Below are 18,005 nucleotides of genomic sequence, written 5' to 3'. Positions count from 1 at the left end.
TTTTATATCTGACACTGCCCCTTTATGCAATTTTCAGATCAAATCATGAAAACTGTAATCAGATTACATTTTGGCAGATGTATAATATTGTTTATAGCTTATTTTTATTTTCACAGTGCCCCTAACTCCTTTGGTGTCATTTCTATTCTCCTTCTCTCCCTTTTTCGTCTTTTCTCTTGTGCTGCACAAAGCTCACACTTCCACACTCAGTGACCGCAGTGCAACATGCCGTTTCCATGCCGAAGGTGAACCAATAAACAGCAGTTGTTTGGTTGATGGACTGATGTGTGGATTGATTGGCAATCGATCAGGCCCCAGCATGTAGACAGGGCTCAGTTATCAGTGCCATCTCTGCTGTCCCTCCGTGCCCTTCTGCCAGGAGTGAGATGAAGGGGATTGGCCACTAGTGCACTGAGTAGAGCAGAGAGGATTGCAGAGGCTAGGCCTTTCACCCTCTGCACCCACCCCCACACACACACACACACACACACACACACACACACAAACCACAGCACACAATATTAGCTTTTATTATTGTTATTGACGGCTCTCTGTGCTCCTTCCAGTCTGAACCTGAGTGCAATACCACCTGAGCTCAAGCAGATAAAGACTCATATGCTGCACGTTGCCTGCAGGTTCAGAGGAAGATGCTGAAGCCTGTATGAGGGAGAAGATGGAGAGAAATGTGTTTTGTATTAGAGAGAAAAAGAGAAATGGTGGGCAGACAATGAATGACAGAAGAGTGCTGAACTAATCCTTCACATTTCACTTCAGTTTTGTTCTTTGCTTTGCTGTCTTCTCCTCTTATACCTCTGTTACGTCTAGGCTGGTGTTCTATTCCAGGTCTGATACAGGGTCTGTTTCCTGATGTTGAACATAATCAGTATTTGCTGGTTTCCTATCGGTTCAATGTCACATTTCTAAGGGCAATGTGTATGTTATTTTTATTTCTCCAATGAATTGTTGGCCTAGCTGCAAAAATGCTCTGCTCTCTTTCTCACCCTCTCTGTTTTTCAAATCCACAGGTTTGGACCTCCGACAGGCGCAAGTGGTGGCATTATCAACTGGCACTAAATGCATCAATGGGGAGTATATCAGTGACCAGGGCCTTGTGGTCAACGACTGCCATGCAGAAATCATCGTCCGCCGGGCTCTTATCCGCTTCCTCTACTCCCAGCTGGAGCTTCATGACAGGTGAACACAGCAAGCGTCAACACACTAATAATTCATGTCCGTTTGCATTACTGCCTCGCCTTTCAAGCGCTGTTTGAGATTTGTGAGGGTATTATACACAAAGCCTTCTTTGAGACTGGTTTGAAGTCCCTGCTGTAAGATATTTACTTAAAAGTCTGTGAGAAAGTAAATCATACCGCAATAATTAGGCAGCTTAATGTCTTTAAACCTTGGCTGTTGTCTGTCTCTTCCATTTCTATGTGGCAGTTAAAGTCTTAACATTGTTATGGTGATGATGAAGTTTATAAAACGAATGTATTCCGATAATTGATTGGCCATGGACCTGTAATGCTTTAGATATACAGTATTAAAATCCTAATTTGAAGCCATATTTAAACATAGTATGTGCTTAAAATGATTGTAATGTTTTAAGAGGTAAAACTGTAACCCAACCTGTAACTACCACAGCACAGTGTTCCTCTAAACTCATATAACAGGGCAGATTCTAGCACACTAATGCCACCCATCCCCCCTCAGACACTTTACATGAATTCAAAATCATCATAGAAAACAACATAATGAAACATATGACACACAACATTAATCACACATTAACGTGTCCTGAAAAGGTGAGTTTTGAGTAGTGATTTAAACATGGACAGATTTAGCTGTTCTTTCATTCCCATGGCAGCAGGGAGTTTCTCCCTAGGATGTCCCCCGCTCTGTGTGACACATTACAGCTTGAATGCTGGAGTCGGGCCACTGGCTGTGATCAACATGCACTTTCAGAGATAAAAGCAGTGGAACGTGCTACGAGTTGCAAAGCGCACATTCACCATTTGAGAGTTCTTGCGTGCTTGGGCAGGGTGTTTGAGCCAGTGACAGCACACAAGCACACACTGACATGTGCTCATTGGAATTCAAACCCTTACATTTACTACTGATTTACTGATTATGCCAGGCAATATAGAGGGGATCGGACTTGAAATGGGATTTACAATCAGGACTTTTTCACTGAAATGCCACATCACAGTGGGAGTTAACCCCCCCCCCCCCCCCCCGCTCCGCTCCGTGTCAGTCTTTCATTAGACATATCCCTCCCTCTGTACCATCAGAGACCATCAACGGTAGTGTGTGTGTGTGTGTGTGTGTGTGTGTGTGTGTGTGTGTGTGTGTGTGTGTGTGTGTGTGAGTATGTGCGTGCGTGCGTGCATGCGTGTGTGGTGTAATTGCCCTTGGTTTCTTTCTCTCTTTCTCGGTCACAAATAGACTAATGCTAAATAGACTAACATCCAATCTTTAACATATCATTACTAAATAGCTGTTTTTTTTGTTTTTTTTTTACATTCTATTTCTAATATTTGTCACAATTCTCTGGGGAAAATTCTCTTAGTCATCCCTGGGCTGTAAAATCAGCTATTTCAGCCCAGTCCAACAATATGAACCAATTAGGCAATGCCCACAGTACCTACCTGCCCTTTCTGCCTCTGCCTATTTAGCCTCTCCCCCACACAGTGAAGGGTGGGGGTGGACACTTTGCTAAACCTAGCGGAATCTTAAACATCCTAATATATGAACATGAGAATAAAAACATGTTTTCCCCTTAATCTGAGTTTCACTCCTTTGACTTGATGTTGCCTGATGTTGCCTGATGTTGCCTGATGTGGCCGCAGCCAGAGGAGGGAGGACTGGGAGCGCTCCATCTTTGTGCGGCACAAACAGGCTGGCTACCGTCTGAGGGAGAACATCTTCTTCCACATGTACATCAGCACCTCCCCCTGCGGGGACGCCAGGATCAACTCACCCTACGAGAGCGGCAGTGAGCGTGAGTTTCTCTTTTCTTTCTCTGGCTATAGTCTTTCACGCTCTGTCTTTCTATCTATGTATCTCTCCTGTGCTCTCTTTCTCTTTCAATCTCCCCTTGTTTTGTTTCTCTGTCACTCAGCCCCCCTCCCCATTTTCTTTCCCCCATCTCCCCTACTTTCTCTCTTTCCTTACTCCCCTTGCTTCCTCCCTCCCTCTCTCGCTAACTCTCTTCCCCGCTCTCTCTCCACTTGCCTTCCTAACAGGGCTTTTTAAAGGGATCATCCTTTTCTGTGCCTGGATTTCTGAAAGCACCCACCATGCTTTTGTCAGGGTCTGTCAGAAAACCGACCACATCCCTTTTCATGTGCCATCACTTTCCCAAGGCCCCTTCAGCTGTGCCGAGCAACTCGAACCTACGGCTGACATTTTAATGCTTGCTGGATGTACACGAAATGTGTATTCATTTAGATGTCAAGTTTTTTATTCTAAAATGTGACATAACAGAGTTCAAAATGTTATCTCTAGTTCTATCTCTATCACAGATATACATTTACATATTTCAAAACGTGTTAAGAAACACTATTCTATTCAGTAGTAATCATGATGTATGATTGAATTGATGGTGATTTTTTTTCAGTGAAAACTGTCAAAGGCTACTTAATCACGACCAGTTGAAAAGAGGACTGGAAAAGCTTTGAACTTCAGTCTCTTGGTCATTAAACCTTTTTAAATGCTCAGCAGTCAGCTTTTTACAGATTAGAAAATGACTTATGCTCTACCACTTTGCTAATACCTCTTGCTACTTTCTGCTGAAGACTTCAGATGAGGACTTACAGCTTAACTTTGTCCTCGTTGAGTCGAGGAAAACTCTAGCAATAACCAAAGCACTGGCATGTATCCACATCTGGTCAGGAGTAGGGTGCTTTCTAATTATTCACTCTTTCTTTGACCAAAGCACTAGCATGTATCCACAGCTGGCCAGGAGTAGGGTGCTTTCTAATGATTCACTCTTCCTTTGACCAAAGCACTAGCATGTATCCACAGCTGGCCAGGAGTAGGGTGCTTTCTAATGATTCACTCTTCCTTTGACCAAAGCACTAGCATGTATCCACAGCTGGCCAGGAGTAGGGTGCTTTCTAATGATTCACTCTTTCTTTGAAGTGCAAGTCTCAGACAGTAGCCATGATGCCAGACCCTAGAGTCATGCAGAAACTGACAAAGGGAATTTATAAACAGAGGACTTTTATGCGGTTACATATTTATATCGATCAAAGCTCACCTTACTTAGCTAATTTTACTCAGATTCTAATGCCATGGGAGACACCAATCCCTAAGTTGCTGATCCTTCAGACTAGACACAGAAAAGCTCATGGCTTTTCTGCAGAAGCCAAATTTGATTGTGTCCATGGCTATATATGTCCCACTAAACTAAACTCTTTACACAAATAAATGGCTGATAGCACAAATTGGTCATACATACATTGGCAAATAGCTGTGAGTGCTTTCTATGTTCTCTGATGTGTAGTGCTGTGCTGTAATGTGTTCTGGTGGCACTAAGCCCCTTTATTGGGACTCTTGGCACGTAGTTGGCACAGCTGTGTCTCTTCCTCAGTGCCCGGTGGGCGACCCCTGGTGAAGCGGTTCCACACACACCTGAGGACAAAGATCGAGGCGGGCGAAGGGACGTTGCCGGTGAGGTCGCGGGTGCCCGTGCAGACGTGGGACGGCGTGCTGCAGGGGGAGCGGCTCATCACCATGTCCTGCACTGACAAGATCACCAGGTCACACACACACACACACACACACACACACACACACACACACACACACACACACACACAGGATCTCATCACCATGTCCTGCACTGACAAGATCACCAGGTGAGCGGCGAGGTTCACTGTCACCATCACTCACGGGAGCTCTGCTTCCTGCTGACACACCTCAGCTTCCTGTTTATGGCAGCTGAACTAAAGAGAAACTCTTCCTGCTGACACACCTCATCTTCCTGTTTATGGCTGCTGAACTATAGAGAAACTCTTCCTGCTGACACACCTCAGCTTCCTGTTTATGGCTGCTGAACTAAAGAGAAACTCTTCCTGCTGACACACCTCAGCTTCCTGTTTATGGCTGCTGAACTATAGAGAAACTCTTCCTGCTGACACACCTCAGCTTCCTGTTTATGGCTGCTGAACTAAAGAGAAACTCTTCCTGCTGACACACCTCAGCTTCCTGTTTATGGCTGCTGAACTAAAGAGAAACTCTTCCTGCTGACACACCTCAGCTTCCTGTTTATGGCTGCTGAACTATAGAGAAACTCTTTCAGAGACCAGTACTACCAGTGCAGGCCTGAAAAGAGCAAGTTAGAAAGAACTCTGTTCTTCACTGTCGGGGTATCTAAAACAAAGAACTGGAGGAGAGCCGGATGTATCCAAAGTCTGTATCCGTGAAGCATTCAAATGGCACTATAAAAATCTTTGAAGACATGCACTTTGACTTTCCACGTGCTCATCTTCAAAGCGTAAATGATCTGAATGTAGAACATCACGTTAAATAACACTCTGCTTTCCAGAAATGCCATTTGAATTCCAGCGGTGTGCCCGAGGCACAGAATGCAGGGGCGGCTTCAGAGTAAATTCCCGAGACAAATTTGACCAGCTTTTGTTAGAGATGAGGGTTTGTGGCTCCCCTGCGGCCCCAGCGCAGCCAGAACACAAGTGGAATCTATTGATTTAAGGGTTATCTTTATTAGAGGATTACTTTTTATGAGGCTGCATGATCTTCCTTTAAATAGGGCTCCCTTTCTCCACCTCTCTCCCTCTCTCTCTCTCTCTCTCTCTCTCAATCTCTCATTCACTGTCTTCCTCTGTTTTTCACAAGGACTTTTAATGGTAGAGGAAAAGGTTACCCTGATATTTGTTTTCAGATAAGAGATGTTGAGCCTGTCTGAGGTCCGGGAGAACAGGGGTTGATGTGTTTGCTGCTGGCCATGCTTTTCAATCAACTCCATAGTGTTTACTGAGGGCATAAACATGGCACTGATTCCACTGCCATCTAATAAAAAAGGGATTTGGGTCTTTGAGATTTTCATTTTTTGGTGGAGAGTTTTTGGTCAATGGGTGACCTTAGAGTGATGACGTTTTCTGTAGGGATTGACGGTAGTATTTTTGGGTGGTTTAAAACACACACACACTCACTCACAGACTCTTACACACACACACACACACATACACACACACACACACACACACACACACACACACACACACACACACACACACACACACACACACACACACACACATTCACTCACAGACTCTTACACACACACACACACACATTCACACATACACACACATATACACACACACACACACACACACATACACACACATATACACACGGACGCACATACATTCACACAGTGGCAGATATTCAGCACCCGGGTCAGTGTAAGCTCCACCTGGCTGTGTGAAAGTGACTCTGAGCGAGGACACATTCAGGCGTTCAGAGGTGAACCTCTCTTCCCCTCTCCAATCGCTGTTAATTTGACCGATTTGATTCAGTTCACTGGGGCTGGAAGCACTGCGATTAAATCTGGCCGGGTCACCACCAGGGGTGAAAGCAATTACTTTACAAAAAATAGAATAAGACAGAAAAGGGGGGACATCCGGCTCTCCTCCAGTTCTACCCTCTTCTCTTTCTCTCTCTCTCTCTCTCTCTCTGTCTCTGTCTCTCTTTCTCAGTTTTATATCCCAGTAAATTAGTAAGGCTTCCATTGAGGTGACTGAAGTGCCAGGGGAGGGGGGTTTACTGGAGGTAATCAAGGTCACTGTGAAGAGGAAGGACAGAGATAGTGGCTTAAGTCTTTGTCCTAACCCACCACTGAACTCCATTTCATTGCCTCACTCCTGGAGCTTTACCACTGCGCCAGTGTCACAGGGGGAGAGGGCGGGAGGAGAAGACAGAGAGAAAAATGAACAAAGGACAGAAGAGAGAGAAAAAAAACGTAACTGCTATGTTGCACCCCTGTCTCAAGCAATAATTTCTCATCCAGCTTTTATGACTGCTCACCTGACCAGACGCCCCATCCCTCCCCCCTCCTCTCCGTCACCCTCTGATGGCGCTGGGGTGGAGGGCAGTCCATCATCACTGATAGGTTATGATGAGGTGTAGTTTACTGAAACCTTCTTCCAGCAGCAGAAAAAGGTGGAGGGTAGAGAATGAGACGATGTCTAATTAAGCTGTTGTCATCTTTAATTGACAACTGAAAGCCTTTGTGTGGATGTGATCTTTTGTTTTAAGCTTTGGAAGTTTATTTTATGCAAATGAACACTGATTTAATGAAGCGAATGGAATGAACTGAAGTATGAGACATGGAAGTGGAAAAGGCAGCGGGACTGAAGCACACAGAAGAGAGAGGAGCGCGTGGAGTGTGTGAGAAAGAGACCTCACCCCTTTAAAATTCCTTCAGAAGCCAGATGGCTGTCTTTTCTTGCATGAGATTAAAAGATGTTTCTAATTCACAGAGCCTCTTCCCAAGCAAATTAATTTCACAGGGCTAAATCGTTTTTCTGTTTCGAAAAAGGCTATGGAGGAGGGACACAGAAAGGAAGAGAGAAATACAATTCAGTTTCCCTGTTGTTTTAGCCAAGCTAGAGCAGATTAGAAAGGTAGAGTGGACTACAGGTGGAGAGGGAAGTTCAGCCTGGCACATGTAGTGGTTCTTGGGATGTTGGCAGTCTATATTGACTCCACGTGGAAATAAAAGTAATAAATAGATAAATAAATAAATGAAAACATTTATTAATTAACGAGCGTATTATGAGTCATGGGGGAAAATGCACAGGGAAAAGCCAGACAAGTAATTGCTGTCATGATAAAGAGACATTAATTACGCCAAAGAAACAATGATTAAAATTAGCTGCATAATGTTTGTCAATGACTGTGTTATTTAACGAGTTCATTAGCTAATATGAGGGTGTGTGTTAGCTGTCTTGCCAGTCTAAAACAAAATCCTTCTTTTGTCATTCCCAAAAATAAGAGCAAGTTATTATTGCCTTTGAAATCAACTGTGATTTAATTAATTGTTTTTGTAGACCTGTGTAACATAATTTGTTGATTCATTAGTGTCATCATACAGTCTAGATATATCCACTTTGTTACTATAAGATACATGGATCATTTTGTGTTTTCTGATACCTATTCTCCTTCTGAAGTGGGTATATGTATTGTTAGGGTTAAGGTTAAGGTATTTAGCAGACGCTTTTGCCAAAGCGACTTAGAAAAACAAAAGTATCAATTTAAAATACAAATTTAAAACAATCAATTAATAATAATAATAATAATTTCAAATTTCAAAATGCTTACTATAACTCAAACAAAATAACTTTAAGGTGTAATTGCAAGGTGACCAGATTTCTGAAATGAAAACGGGGGCATTTCTAGTTCGGTGATCGATACACCATTAAAATGTGTCTGGTCACCCTACTCATATACACAAACCTCACCCACATGACCTACTCAAATACATATACACACACCTCACCCACATGACCTACTCAAATACATATACACACACCACACCACACCCAGCCCTTTCACCTAGCCTTTAGCCTGGGGCTGGAGTCTAAGCTCATTCATCCGCTGTATATGGACTAGAGGTTAACATTTTTTCAGGAATCCTGTGGGTCACGGGATTCCTGTGGGTTTCCCACGGGATTGGAGTCAATTTCACTATTCATCACGTGACTGGGATGGGACAGGAAAAAAAGTCAATGGGGAATGGGTGGAACAGAAAACATAATCATAATCAGTTTTTGTATATACTGGAGTAGAAGGCCATAGGTTGAGTATGAAGTATGAGCGGCATGACTTTTCTCAACGGTTTCTAGCTAATTTGACCATGAGGAACAAAACTAGGGTGCTGTCATTTACTGTAACCCGAGCGAACATCGAGATTTTGCCACGCCCTTTTAGCGCGCGTGGAGCGCATCTGTATCTCAGCTTCTGAAGGTCGTAGACACTTGAATTTGGTCTCAAAATTACTGGAATACGCATGTTTATATATGCACTATGAATGTTTCTAAGCTCTAAAACCTTTACTTTTTGAGATATTCAAGAAAAAAATATTTTTTTAATTTGCGTGGGGCGCAAAAAGTACTCCACTAGCAGGCTCAAGTTGAGTATGCATTATGAGCGGCACGACTTTTCTCAACGGTTTCTGGCTAATTTGACCCTGAGGTACAAAACTAGGGTGCTGTTGTTTACTGTAACCCGAGCGAACATCGAGATTTTGCCACGCCCTTTTAGTGCGCGTCCAGTGCATCTGTATCTCAGCTTCTGAAGGTCATAAACACTTGAATTTGGTCTCAAAATGACCGGAATACGCATGTTTATATATGCACTATGAAGGTTTCTAAGCTCTAAAACCTTTACTTTTCGAGATACCTGCTAGTACTTTTTGCGCCCAACGCAAATTAAAAAAATAGTTTTTTCTTGAATATCTCGAAAAGTAAAGGTTTTATATAAGATAAGAAATATATAAGAAATATGCAGTTCTAATATGAATAAATGCACGTTTCTTGATTTTGAACATAATGCCAGTCGTTCTGTTATCTTTTTTATTTTCTCCTGTCTGCTCTGGCGGCTGGTTGCTGGTTGGTTGCACTGGTCACGTGAAAGGAGAACTAACGACTGGGCTTTGCCATAGCAACCAATCATTTAGAATTAGTAATGGCAGTTTGTTAAGTTAAGTGAATACTCAATGTATGTCGGAAAGAAGCAGTTCTACAAAGAAGTCCGTTTTAGTGTTCAAAACATGGACATTCTACCCAACAAATGAACACGACTCATGTGTGTGGCAACTGTGGTATAAGTGGGATGACAGACGTCATCAATGGTGTGAATAGAAAATGATGCAGTAGAACGCAAAGTAATCTTTACCTTATGACTACCCCTCTAAACTAAACAAAACAGGATGGGACAGGAGTCATTCTTCTAGGACTGGAATGGGACAGGAGTGTTTGTGTGGGGGTGGGATGGGACAGGAATGAGTGTTTGTGTGGGGGTGGGATGGGACAGGAATGAGTGTTTGTGTGGGGGTGGGATGGGACAGGAGTGTTGGTGTGGGGGTGGGATGGGACAAGAGTGATTAATCCACTCCCGTGTCAGTTTCCAGTATAGACGGAGCAGGTAGTAGAAAGAGGTTGACTGCAGGTTCTAATTGAGGCCTGTTCTGTTTCTGTTGCAGGTGGAACGTGTTGGGCCTGCAGGGGGCGCTGCTCAGCCACCTCCTGGAGCCGGTCTACCTGCACAGCCTGACGGTGGGGAGCCTGAGACACACGGGCCATTTCTCCCGCATGCTGAGTCAGAGGCTGGAGCGCCTGGGATCCCTGCCCATGCCCTACCGCCGCAACCAGCCCCTCCTCAGCGGTACGCTCAGCCCTCTGGGTCTACCCCTCTCCATCTGTCTCCTCATTAGGCTGCATGGGTGAACGTCCTAAGTACTGGGGATCAGGTGATATCCATGATGTCTTTAGATGAAGACTAAATCGCAATGATCACAGAGATAATGATTAAGACTAACTCAGAAATGAACACCAACAAATAACTACAAGTATAAATCTATAAGCATCGCCAAATGTACACGACACGCTTGAGAGAAGTCATGGGTGTGTGTAGAGCATAGCTCAGGGTTTAGGTTCACCTCAGGGAGAACAGAGAGCAGAGGGAGGTCAGGGGAGACAACCGACAACCATCCCACCAAATCAATGTAATCACCGAGGTCCTTATCTTATTCAATTCAGTCGACATACCGGAGGGGAGGGGAGGGGTCCATTCATGGCTCCTCTGAAGCCTGCAGTCTCACATCCGTCTGTCCTCTGCCTTTCACGCGCCCATTGATGAGGTCTGCTCCCTTTGTCTCCTGTCCCTTGTTCTGGAGAAGAAAAAAAAATGGGCTTGGTTATTTTAAGGCCTGAGCTGTCATAAAAGAGCCTGAGTTCCTTGGGAACTGAAGGATCTGTCTTATCGCAGGAGAGAGGGATTGGCAACTCCGTTGCTGGGCTAAGCGAGTCAATAGATGTCCTTCAGGAAGGGCTGGGTGTGTCCTCTGCAGTTCAGCTGCCATCGGAACAGCAGACTTTCCAGGACTGCACAGCTTTAACTGGAGTTATTGAAGTGTCTTTTCCCTTTCACCTCCTCCTGTCTGATGAGACTCATAGTTAGAACTGAATAAGCCCTGAACGGATTCAAAGCCAGTAGCCAGACAGCAGAACAATGCATGGTGTAGCGATTGATCAAGACTTCATGAAGGATCAAATCCCACTGTTGATAGCAAAGATATGAATTTTGGATAATTGAACGTATGAATTGAGGCATGAATGTGGTCGGGAGAGGTGTGGGGGTGGGGGCGGATGGTGAAAGATGAATATGAGAAAGTTAAAAAGAGTCTGGGTGATTGTTATACGCTGGCAGATGGTTCAGTCCATGTCTCAGCCATCTCGGAAAAGTGTTATTGAGATGCATAGATACAGGTATGGGGACCGAGAAAGTACGAGACACCACTGGAATGTTTTCACTACTGGGAAGAAAAAAAATCTGATCTGCTACGGAAAACTCATTAAAATTACTTGTTGAGCTCACATAGATTCAACAATATGGTGCTAACTGATGAAATTAGAATTTGATTGGAAAACAATACATTTAAAGCTATATAAAAGTCAGCAAAGCTGTAAACATGCCTCGAGTAATAATTGAGTAAAAGCTAGAATATTGTTTGGTGTCCAAATCAGCAATAACTTTTACAAACTTGACTTTTTTGACATTCCCAACACAGAATGCATTGCACGGTGCGTTTGGTGTGATATGTATACTGGCAGTTCCCAGTGTCAAATGTAGTTTGGTCATGTGTGTCACTCAGAGCAACTGTAACATGATGATTTGATCACGTCTATCACGTCCATCACGTCCATCACGTCCATCACTCCGGTATCACGTCCATCAGTTCCATCACGTCCATCGCAGCAACTGTACAAGGCAGTCATGATTACCAACGACGGGAATGATTACATTTGAAGGCTTATTTAGATGGGAATGATTACATTTGAAGGCTTATTTCGCGAATGGGACAGGAATATGCATTAGAGAATATGACAGTATCCAGTTTGTACGGTGGATCAATCACCACCTTTGTAAGACCACTGAGAACAATTCACCTGACTCCATTAAGTTACTGATCTTTGTTAACATTACCCTGAACTATGCAACATTTGGCTAGATGTTAAATAAGTAAAGGCAGGGCACAAGAGGAATTGTATGATTGCTGAATAAATGAAGAGTTTATTCTAACAATAAACTGTAAATATAGTACAAGTGTAGACCAGATTCAGTGTAAGATAAAAAGCCAAATCATAGTTAATAACCATAAATAAAAGTCTGATATGAAATGGTTGCCAAGTGTTTAATATAATAATTGCCTATTAAACCAAATGCATCAAATGCAAACCTGAAAACAAACCAAATGAAAGAGTGAGATTACCATATGGTGAGGATCAATTCATCTATTCATATACATTTTCAGTGCTACAGCTATTTTAAGGTCAACTCTATGCCTAAGTTTCAGGGGTATGATCACCAGTACTGGGTGAGAGCTGGGTGGTGTGATCTACCCCAGATGCCAGAGCCGTTGTGGGGGCTTCTGCCTCAGTATACGGTGCAAGTCCTTTGTTGTGAGAATATCAAAGACAGGTCCTCTGATAAGCTTTATGACAGAATAAGAAATATGTAGATTCACAGTGTCTCCTGCCTTACACCAGACATGACCATTTCCAGCCTGTATACATTACTGGCATGTACATGTGCGTGTACATTCATTACGGGCATGTACATGTACGTGTACGTTCATTACGGGCATGTACATGTACATTCATTACGGGCATGTACATGTGCGTGTACATTCATTACGGGCATGTACATGTGCGTGTACATTCATTACGGGCATGTACATGTACGTGTACGTTCATTACGGGCATGTACATGTACGTGTACGTTCATTACGGGCATGTACATGTACATGTACATTCATTACGGGCATGTACATGTACGTGTACGTTCATTACGGGCATGTACGTGTACATTCATTACTGGCATGTACATGTGCGTGTACATTCATTACGGGCACTCAGATACAGAATGCGGCCGCACAAGCAGCATTTTTGTTGATTGCACATTGTCCCTTCTATATTCCTAATTCCTAAGTGTGGCTTCTTTGGATGATATCAGAAATAATGCTGGGAATCTTTTCAGTCAGATGAAAACCTGCTTTCATCTGGATAACCATGAGCTATTTTCATCATGTACTGTGCGTTTCATTGCATGGGGCAAGGCATGTAATGGCATAATATATTAACAGGGAGTTTTTGTGCTTGCACTAAGGGGGTCCAGGCTCTGGGCTCTGTAAAGCGCCTTGAGACAATTGTATTGTTATGGCGCTATATAAATAAAATAAAATTGAATTGATTTGAATAATATAAAATTCATTTATTTCTACTTAAAAGCCTTTTCTTGTGGCTGTTGATGATGATCTCAACTGAACTGGTGGCAGAACGCCCGAAAATGTTAAAAGAGAATCTAAAAGAACTCTAAGAGTGGAGGCAGTGTGATTGCAGGAGAACATTCAGTGCAGAACAGCCTGGATACAGGGTTATTACTTACAACATTGGGAAACTCACCTCTGTCACAATTATGGGCATTTCACTGATGCACTGAAATGATTTTTGTCATTGTTGCTAATCAAGCAGATGGTTTCAGGCACACCAGGTAAGGGTTTAGGACAGTAGCTTGCACTTACGTTAGGTTCGAAACCCAATGGCTTGGCAACAGTAGGTGATATGTAAGGATTATTTTTTTATTTTTTTAAATAACGTACCTACAAAAATATGCAATGAATTAAAAAACATAAAATGTATAAATGATAAACTAGAAATAAAATATTGTATAGCTTTTATAGCTTGATCAAGTAAGAATCAATGCTCCAAATTGACTGTGAACTATGACCCCAGTGCTACAAGGCTTGGTCCAGCCCCTAGGCCCTCTCAGTCAGACACACTCACTGTCCTCCCCTCTGTCCTGCAGGTCTCAGCAGCAGCGAGTGCCGGCAGCCGGGGAAGTCGCCGTGCTTTAGCGTGAACTGGACGGCAGGAGACAGCCAGCTGGAGGTGCTCAATGCCTCTACGGGGAAGAGGAAGGACTCAGGGGCACCATCAAGGCTCTGCAAGCATGTGCTCTTCTCTCGCTGGGCCAGGCTGTGCCAGAGGGTAGGCACAGACCAGAGTCCCCCTCAGCTGCACTTAAACACACAGGCCCTCCACTAGCTTGGCCCAGAGCTTCTGTAGAGCCTGTCACCTCCTTTTAACATGTTGTGACATGGCACTTTGAATTAAACAGCTCAAAGAATACAAGCTGCTTTATTACCATTTTTAGTTTGAAATGTACAGAGGTGTGAGCCTGTTAATGAAAACAGCTTTTATTCATATTTCAGCTTAGTGAGGAATCAATGTTTTAATTTGCTCTTAACGTGAGCTCTCAGAACAGTCCAGAACTCACACACACATTATTTCACACCCACACACACTCACACTCCCAAGGTGCTGAAAATGAATTTTCATTTTTCATCATGTATATAATGGGATCATCAATATCGCTCTAAATGCTTACAGTTGCAGAGAAACATTTGAATTGAAATTAAATCCTTTCTATTGGTAATGAAAAGAAGAGTTGTTTTGAAGAGCCCCTGAATGGTGTCCTCCTTGAAGGCGTTCTCAGTTGCAAGCAGTGGGGTATATTAGAGCAAACACAGTAATCTGCAAAGAAAGTTTTTCTTCTCATCTGCTCTCCCTCTCTCCCTCTCTCTCTCTCTCTCTCTCTCTCTCTCTCTCTCTCTCTCTCTCACACACACACACTAGCTGTGTGTGTGTGTTGCAACAAAGAAAATGCACAAAAGCACAGAGAATGTTCAATTGCTTGTGAAATTTAAATGGGGAGATTACACAGCTGTTGAAGTTCCCCGTTTGTGCCGGCTCATTCGTTTTGTTTTGCTCTCTGTCTGCCTCACAATCAAACTCGCCGCTCTTTTCTTCTCCTGGTTCTCCTTCTTCTGTGCAACTTGTCTATGCATCAACTTCCTGTTCTCCAGTCTCACTCTCTCTCTCTTCTCTCTTCTCTCTCTCTCTGTTTGTCCTGCTCTAGTTAAACGTCCCCTCAAGGCTTCCTGGAGGTCAGGCTGACTCAGCCGAGCTGCTGTACTGCGAGGCCAAGCAGGCGGCCGGCCGCTACCAGACTGTGAAGCAGCAGTGGTTCCGCTCACTGCAGGAGACAGGACTGGGCACCTGGGTGAGGAAGCCACCCGAGCAGGAGCACTTCCTGCCAGGCGTGTGAGTCTGATGGAGGGGCGCGTGTGGGTCTGATGGAGGGGCGGCGTGTGGGTCTGATGGAGGGGCGCGTGTGGGGATAAGGGGCTGGTGAGGGTCAATCAGGGGGGCTGTACGAGGTGCCAGCCCTCGCGCTCTCCACGCCACGTCCACAGGCCTGTCTGAGTGAAGCGCCTCGATGAGCAGCAAACCCTGGTCTCACTACAGGATCAAAGATGGAGAAGCAGTGGGAGAGTAAGACGGGCCAGGGTACTACCATAGGTCTGCTGAACGCTGATGAAAAGGACACGTAGCTCCCAGTGTCTCCTCTCCCCTCCTCTCCACCTCCATCTCCCTCTCTGTCTTACCTTTGCCTTTGGTAGACCATGTGTTAACCTTCACCAAAGTGAAAGGCAGCCGCCATCTTGTCATCAGCTGTTGCCAGACGTATATCCCCCATGGAGTGTTGAGCACAATGTCCAAATAAAGGGCCTGTCTATGATGAAGACAGCATGCAACTCAACCAGCACAGAAGCACTTCAGTCTCACTCACTCTCTCTCTCTCTCTCTCTCTCTCTCTCTCTCTCACACACATACACACACACACACACACACACACACACACACAGTCAGAAAAATAACACAACAGGGACAGGATTTGACATTCTAAAGGCAGGTTAATTCAGCCCTTTCGACTCGGAGCAGTGCTGGGTATAAAAGGTCGAGAAACAAGGAGGCACTGGTGACTTGCTAACCTAGATGGTGTCATTGAAGTAAACTGTGGCACAGGACCTTTTTTTGATAGTGCAATATAGAGCTTTAATGACACCTTTCCCCCCTCATACTGTCTGTTATTGTCACTCTTGGGTTACCTTCAGTGAATACTTTTATGATTATTTTTATTATTATTTCTCTTTACCCTTTACACTTAGTGCAGGGCTACAAAGAGTTGCTGACTATGGGGAGTGAAAAGCCTGATGCAGCTGGGGGATAAAGCGAGTAAAATAAAGAATGCAAGGAGCCCAGCCGAGTATCAGACAGCTGACTGGAGTATCAATGTAGTCCAATCCACTGTGCCCTTCTAATGGGACTACAACAACCACAAGTCCGGGAATTTATAACCTAATGCCTGTAACTTAGTATATCATCTTTCCATTACCCACCCATGTGTTTGTTTTGCTATTGTCCTTCCCTTTGTGTTTAACAGAGTTAATATGTTTACTGATAGTCAGCAGTCCTTGATATCCTGGCATAGGCTCCATAGTACATTTCCTTGAGTACATATGATTTAAAAAAAAATTAAAACATTAGATGAATAGTCAACATGTATTGTTTATCCAGTAACATATGTGACCGTAATCATATTATTGGTTTTGTGAGTTATTTTGTTTATAAACATTGTATGTCCTACGCTGAATCCTCCCCTGCATTAACATATCACAAGATATGCTCCAACAGAGACCCCTAGTGGTGAGTTATGTAGCTAGTAGATCCATCATACACATTTAAACTCACCCATGTCTCCTCCACAAAGTGATTAATCTAAAGGAGAACCCTTCAAAGAACAAACTTCTGAGTCCTCTTCATGTTTTTTTTTTGTTAGTTTCATGTGTTTATATATTTGTGGGTTATGTTCTTTCAGTATTTCTGTTGTTTTGCCCCTGTAACATGTCTCAGTGAGTGAACTAGAGAGCGGTCTTGTCAGGGTCCATTCGTCACAATGCTTAACACACATATGAACATGATGTATTTTCAAAACTATGCTCTTTTGCTAAAGATGTGTAGCCACTGTCACAAAGGCAATTGTGTCATTGGTGATGGACCTTTTGGGTGACAATTGTAGGGTCAGATTTAATATGTAAGGTATGGGATATGTTTCCCCATCATTTAATTATTCATCATCACCTTTGGCATCATATCATATCAACATATCAATTATTTACTTTAAGATCTCCTTTTAACCCTCCGTCTCTGTCAACGCCACATATATTGTGTGAACTCACCGTTACCAGTCTTACAAATAACAAATATATTGGAACAAACACCCAATAAGACCAATTTAGGTAGCTATAGAAATGGATAGGCCTTTTTTAGTCATGGCATGATTGAATGGCAATATTGTAATATTTATTGTAAATTTTGTAATATAAATAAATTGTAAAAATGTGAGAAAGTAAAATAAAATTATAAAAGTCAAGAGTAAGGTGTACATTTTAACACAAGAAAGTCTGCTGCTACGGTCTGTACATTGCACCTCAGTAAGCCCTGAAAAGTGAATGTTTGTTAATGTGAATAAAAATAACATGAAAACCCCAGTTGTTCATTTCTTCAGGAATATTGTCACGGCCTATTGAGGCCATCACTGTCCCCTTTGAAAAGTGGTAGACAGCTCTCAACCAAGTCAAGGCTACCATGTGTGTGAAGAAAACAGGCTCACAATGTGCAATGCAATCCACAGAGGAACTCTTATGGAAAGCTGAGGTGAGCATTTGTGACCATAATTTGGGATCAAATGTACATACCTTTATTTTTAATCTTTTTAAAAGTGATTATTGATAGCACATTTTGCTGTGATTAGTCACTTTTTGTCTTCTTAAGACTAAAGCTGTAATAATGGAT

General features: G+C 43.2%; 1 protein-coding gene across 1 annotated transcript in view; it reads left to right on the top strand.

Moving 5' to 3' along the window:
- adarb2 (adenosine deaminase RNA specific B2 (inactive)) overlaps window positions 1–17,698 on the top strand; it is a 133,423-nt gene extending 115,725 nt beyond the window's left edge. The window contains exons 5-10 of the mRNA XM_031584138.2: window positions 1,026–1,194; window positions 2,847–2,998; window positions 4,592–4,760; window positions 10,229–10,410; window positions 14,113–14,294; window positions 15,226–17,698. Of these exons, the coding sequence (XP_031439998.1) occupies window positions 1,026–1,194; window positions 2,847–2,998; window positions 4,592–4,760; window positions 10,229–10,410; window positions 14,113–14,294; window positions 15,226–15,414 (1,043 nt within the window). The 3' untranslated portion in view covers window positions 15,415–17,698. The remainder of the gene's footprint in view (window positions 1–1,025; window positions 1,195–2,846; window positions 2,999–4,591; window positions 4,761–10,228; window positions 10,411–14,112; window positions 14,295–15,225) is intronic.
- Window positions 17,699–18,005: the final 307 nt, after the last annotated feature.

The sequence above is a fragment of the Clupea harengus genome, chromosome 17 (assembly GCF_900700415.2).
Source record: "Clupea harengus chromosome 17, Ch_v2.0.2, whole genome shotgun sequence".
Classification (NCBI taxonomy): domain Eukaryota; kingdom Metazoa; phylum Chordata; class Actinopteri; order Clupeiformes; family Clupeidae; genus Clupea; species Clupea harengus.
Note: the sequence above shows the minus strand (reverse complement) of the source record. Positions and strands in the feature narration are given on the sequence as shown.